We start from the raw sequence: 4,993 nt of genomic DNA, 5'->3' as shown, positions 1-4,993 counted from the left end.
AATGCTGTGGGGACTGCCTTCCACCAGTTTTTGTCCCTTTCCTCTGGAAAAAGGCAGTAGATAAAATGCGGGACCTCTGGCATGGCCTGTCATCCTCAGATAGTGCAGAGATCACCAGGTGTGGGTGGTGAAAAGCTATCGGTGCCATTCACATTAAAAGTTCAAAAGTGCTTTTTCACTGACGACAAAGGCAGTTAGATTCCAGAACGATGGATGTCTAGCCCTGGGAACATTACCTTACCACTCAGAGTCTCAGCTCCTTTCCACGTAGCAGAGAAGTCTATAAGTTAACACGGGTTTAGTTCCACGGGGCAAGGTCCTTTAGCAGCGCCCCTAGCAGCCCCACCCGGGCACCACCTGTTGGCTCTGCCGCAGGCCAGAGGGTCGCGTCCGCTCCCCGCCTGCTGCACAGCCGCGTGCTGCAGCCGGCCCTGCCCGGGCCCTGCGTGCCCGCAGCTGCTGCCGCCCTTCCCGGAGCACGAGGGAGCGGGGGCAGCTCCAGGCACGGACAGGGACGGGGCACCGGGGGCACGTCCGGCCGGCAGCCCCCGGGCACGCGGCAGTCCCGGCCGACAGCGGCGGCCGCGCCCCCCGCACGGCCCGGCCGGGGCCGCCCCTTGGCCGCGGGCCGCGCCCGGCCCCATAAAGGCGGCGGAGCGGCGGGCGCGGCCCGAGCGGCGGTGGCGGCCCCAGCACTGCAGCGCACCAGGTAAGCGCCGCCCGGGCCCCGCTGCCCGCCCGGCTGTGCCAGCGGTGCCCGGGTCCCGCTGCGCTCCGCGGCTGCCGCCGGGCGCTGTCCTCGCTGCTGCCCGAGCGCCCGGCAGCGCCCGCTGCCCCTCCAGCACCCGGCAGCTGCTCCGGCGGTGGCGTGGGGATTGCATGCTTGGTGCTTGTTTGCTATTTCCGTGTTGAGTGAGCTTTTTTCCTTTTTCTTTTTTGTTTGTTTCTTTCTTTTTTTTTTTTTTTCTTTTTCCCTGACACTGAAAAAGCTCGGGTCACCAAAGTTGCAGAGAGAGTATTTCTGAAGCCTTAGTTCTGTTCCTAATAAAGCAAAGCAAAAGTTGATTAATTTGATTTGAGTACTCTCCTCCTACTGCTTATTATGGTAAATACTCCACAATTAAAAAAAGGAAGAAGAGGCCAGTGCAGCTTCTGCTTTAGTTTTGGCAGGGCTCTGGAATACCAGTGAGAACTCTGAGAAGCAGAAAGCCATTCATTTAAGTGACAAAGCAAATGCCTTTCCGTGACTCAACAGAACCCTGCATTTCCTGCAAGGACAGCATTCATCTCAGCAGGGATGTGCTACAGTTGAAGCCCCTTTTTAGAAATAGTCAAGCTATCTGGCATTGCATGGGCCATGGCCTTGCACAGTAATTTTGATATCCATTATCTGAGAGGGAGGGTTATGAGTAATTCTTTACAAAAAAAGCTGTAGCATTCTTATTGAATCCTTGCAGTAGACTTTCAGCATAGCCTTTAGAGATTATGAAAAGTTGTTTTAAAGTCAATTCTTGAAGCCTAATGAGGTGAAAAAATAGTATGTCCTTCTCTTCTCCCACTTTTTTCCACTGCTTCACTCAGCCATTGACATTAACAGTGCAAAGAGCCCTATTACATAGACCTGGGTTCACAGCTCATAAAAATGTTTCTAAAGGTGCTTTAGTATTTTTATTCAACCAAACAAATTCCTAAAAAGATCAACTGACAGTTATTCAGAGCTACAGAATGATGGTTCTGCATAAAGATATGTAGAATCCCATCTGATGCTCTGATGGGATAGGCAACTTGCTTAATATAGTGCTGTCTGTGCTCAGAGATGAAGCAGCTGATCCGGCTTGTTGGAATTTTAAGACCTCACTCAGGGCCTCTAAGAGGGAAGTTCAAGTGGATGAGCACTTCTACTTTAATTAGATCTGTTTTACTTATTACTAGAATGTTATTTTCTCTATTTTCAAGAAAATATGTTCAATTAGCTTTCACTAAAATCTGTTTTTTCAGAGGTTTGGATAAAGAAAGGACAGTAGATTTGAATTGAAGAAGTTTAGGATTGCCAAGAAATGACTGATTAGTTTCACCCTGGTTCTGTAGGTAGGACTGTCAATTTTGATTTAGTCTGCATTGTTTAAAACTGTGCAGAGATGAGGCCATGAATAATTAAGAGAATGATGAAGTAAACACACACTCTTTAGAAGCTTCTTATCTGATGTAATAAATGGTGACATCCTGTGTTTCTTCTCCATTCAGAATGATACAGATCTTGGACCCGAGACCCTTGCCCAGCTCCAGCATGCCTGTGGATATGGCCATGCGAATTTGCATAGCCCATTCTCCTCCACTGAAGAGCCTTCTCAGCCCCCTCGAGGACTGCCAAAGAAACAGCTTTGTGAACAGAATCAAACCTCTCAGGCCATGCCTTCATGTGAAGTGTGACTCAGAAGATCAGAAGAGCGACTGGAGCCCCTCGGCAGCCCGAGCCAAGAAGCGCGTTGTGTTTGCAGACTCCAAGGGGCTGTCCCTGACAGTGATCCACACCTTCTCCGAGTTCCAGGAGCCCCCCGTGTGGGATCTGCCATTTGACCTCTTAGGCATCGAGGACATAACATCTGACTTAAAACTCCATGAGGACAAAAACTTGATTCTGGGTTTCCCTCAGCCCTCAGCTGACTACCTGGACTTCAGGAACCGTCTGCAGACGAACCTGGTCTGCCTGGAGACCTGCACCCTGCAAGAGAAGGTCCTGTCAGGCACTGTGAAAGTAAAAAATGTCAGCTTTGAAAAAAAGGTTCAGGTTCGTATTACTTTTGACACATGGAAGACCTACAAAGATGTTGAGTGTGTGTACATGAACAATGTTTACAGTGATGTTGAAAATGATACCTTCTCATTTGCCATTGATTTTCCTCCTGCCATTTCCTCTGAAGAGAAGATAGAGTTTTGCGTTTCTTACCAAAGTAGAGAACATACCTTCTGGGACAATAACGAGGGGCAGAATTACAAAATTGTACATGCAGAGTGGAAGCCTAATGGTGTTCAGATACCGTCTGCCAAGGAAGGCTATGTAGATCTTCAGACTTCAAGGAGAGGACAAGAGAGAGAACCTGATCAGCTGGGCAGTCCAAGGTTGTCCAGTGGCCTGTTTCCCCAGTGGCACAGCTCAGGTCAGATTGAAAATTCATCACCATATTGGTGATCCAGACTGCTGGGGAAGAATGCTTCCATTTGGCTACAGAACAGTGCTAGGTTTCTGGTTCACATACTGCATGGTGAAACCACCTGGCAGGTTTTGTTTGCTGTCTGAAAAAATCCAAGTTCGTTAGACTGTGGGACTTGTTAAACCATATTATGCTCCTGAAGTTCTTAGCCAAAACTTTATCCTTGGAAGAAAAGAAAACCAAGGTGCAACTCATGTGTATCTTACATACTATAGGAGTAGCTTGCCTGTATCCCAAGTATATGCTGCTTTCTTCCTGCTGTCAGCTCTCCTGGGTCACTAGGAGAGAGACTTGCAAAGTGTATGGAAGGCAAGGGTGTCTCAGCAAGCTGTGGTAACTGTGTGTATGTGTGTGCACAGGGCTGGAAACAGAATGGCACAACTCATTTTGCACCTATCTGGAGTACAGTAGATGCTGTCAGGAGGCTTGCTGTGACCCTCTATGTGCTTGTAGCAAAGGCATGTAGGGGTGCATGGCAAAGATTTGTGGCTTCAATACATCTTAAGAAACTTGGATAGGATAATGGACAAGTGGGAAAAGGGGAAGAGGTAGTATGTGCTACATAACTTGGAGATGTGCAATGTTCTGATTACTTCTTTCCAAAGCTGTTTTTCTAAATCTCAGAGAAAGATCTATGGGATAAAAAGAAGACTAAAGAAAATGATGCAAAGTGAATAGTAGAAGTGACCACTGCTTTAAGAAGTCTACTCTGTCCTTACTGTCTTTGTGAAGCCTTGCATTTGATAACAAATGTAACCTTGACTTCACCATCTTACTTATTTAGCAGGCAAATGGTTGCCTTTCAATGTTAAAAGAAAAATGTGCCTTTGAAAAAATTTTAAAGCCACCCTAATATGACAAAAATAGGGTTAGGCAACAAAAGAAAGTGATTTTGAATTTCCTACTCTGTAGTATCATTAGGTGATTCCACTCACCACCAGATCTAATCTTACAGCATCTGGTGGTTGAGTATCTTGCTCCTAATTGCAATGTTAGCCATGACTTTTCACAAGTAACATAGGCAAGGTCCTTCATATTGAAGACAGTGAATTAGCTGCACTTTGTGAGAGCTAATTTCTTTAAAAGAGCAGGGTTGTTACTAGTTTTTTCTAGACTGAATATAGGCTTGCACATAGAAAACTGTTCTGGTTTACCTCATTTTTATAAGTTTATTTGTTTTTAGAATTTAGTAAACATATATATATCTTGTATCTGTATGCTTATTATAGCTTTCTGAGCTGTCAAACTTTAAATGTTTTCTGGGTTTCATGCAAGACTTGTGTGAGAAATTGTCCAGTACATGCTCAGCAGGTGTGAATGCTGGCACACCTTTTAGCTATATAGAAATGGTGTTAATAACAAAAAATAAATCACAGTTTTGTCCACGGCTAAGAAGTATAATAGCCTGAGTATGAAGCTACTTGCAGTGCAGCGAGATGTTAGGTACTAAGGTGAAATAAACCTCCTCCACTAATTGCACTTTTCCTTATGTAACCTTTGCTATTATGTGTAAACTAGCCATTTTAAGAATAAATTTTATTTTGATACATCTGGTTCTCACTGTGTCAGCTCAATATATCTATTTTCTCAGCTTCTGTAAAACAAACTTAGCTGTGATACAAAGTACAACTAGTTTGTTCTGTGCCATGGGATCTGCTAAAGTTGGCTGTGGTATGGCATTGCAGATCAGAAGCTGGCACTACCCTGAAAATGAAATCCAACCTCTTCACTAAATGAGAGTATTCACCTTGCAAGTTGTATCATTTTAAGAAACACTGTAT

At 45.4% G+C, this 4,993-nt stretch overlaps 1 protein-coding gene across 1 annotated transcript; it reads left to right on the top strand.

The window, feature by feature from the left end:
• The first annotated feature begins 675 nt into the window (after positions 1-675).
• PPP1R3C (protein phosphatase 1 regulatory subunit 3C) lies at positions 676-4,761 on the top strand. The gene is made up of 2 exons (XM_066554490.1): positions 676-709; positions 2,245-4,761. The coding sequence occupies exon 2, from the start codon at positions 2,246-2,248 to the stop codon at positions 3,188-3,190; it is 945 nt and encodes a 314-aa protein (XP_066410587.1). The 5' UTR covers positions 676-709; position 2,245; the 3' UTR covers positions 3,191-4,761.
• Positions 4,762-4,993: the final 232 nt, after the last annotated feature.

The sequence above is a fragment of the Molothrus aeneus genome, chromosome 8 (assembly GCF_037042795.1).
Source record: "Molothrus aeneus isolate 106 chromosome 8, BPBGC_Maene_1.0, whole genome shotgun sequence".
Classification (NCBI taxonomy): domain Eukaryota; kingdom Metazoa; phylum Chordata; class Aves; order Passeriformes; family Icteridae; genus Molothrus; species Molothrus aeneus.
Note: the sequence above shows the minus strand (reverse complement) of the source record. Positions and strands in the feature narration are given on the sequence as shown.

Excerpts from the sequence above, each read along its gene's own strand:
- PPP1R3C (XM_066554490.1), top strand. The coding sequence starts at position 2,246 with ATGATACAGATCTTGGACCCGAGACCCTTGCCCAGCTCCAGCATGCCT.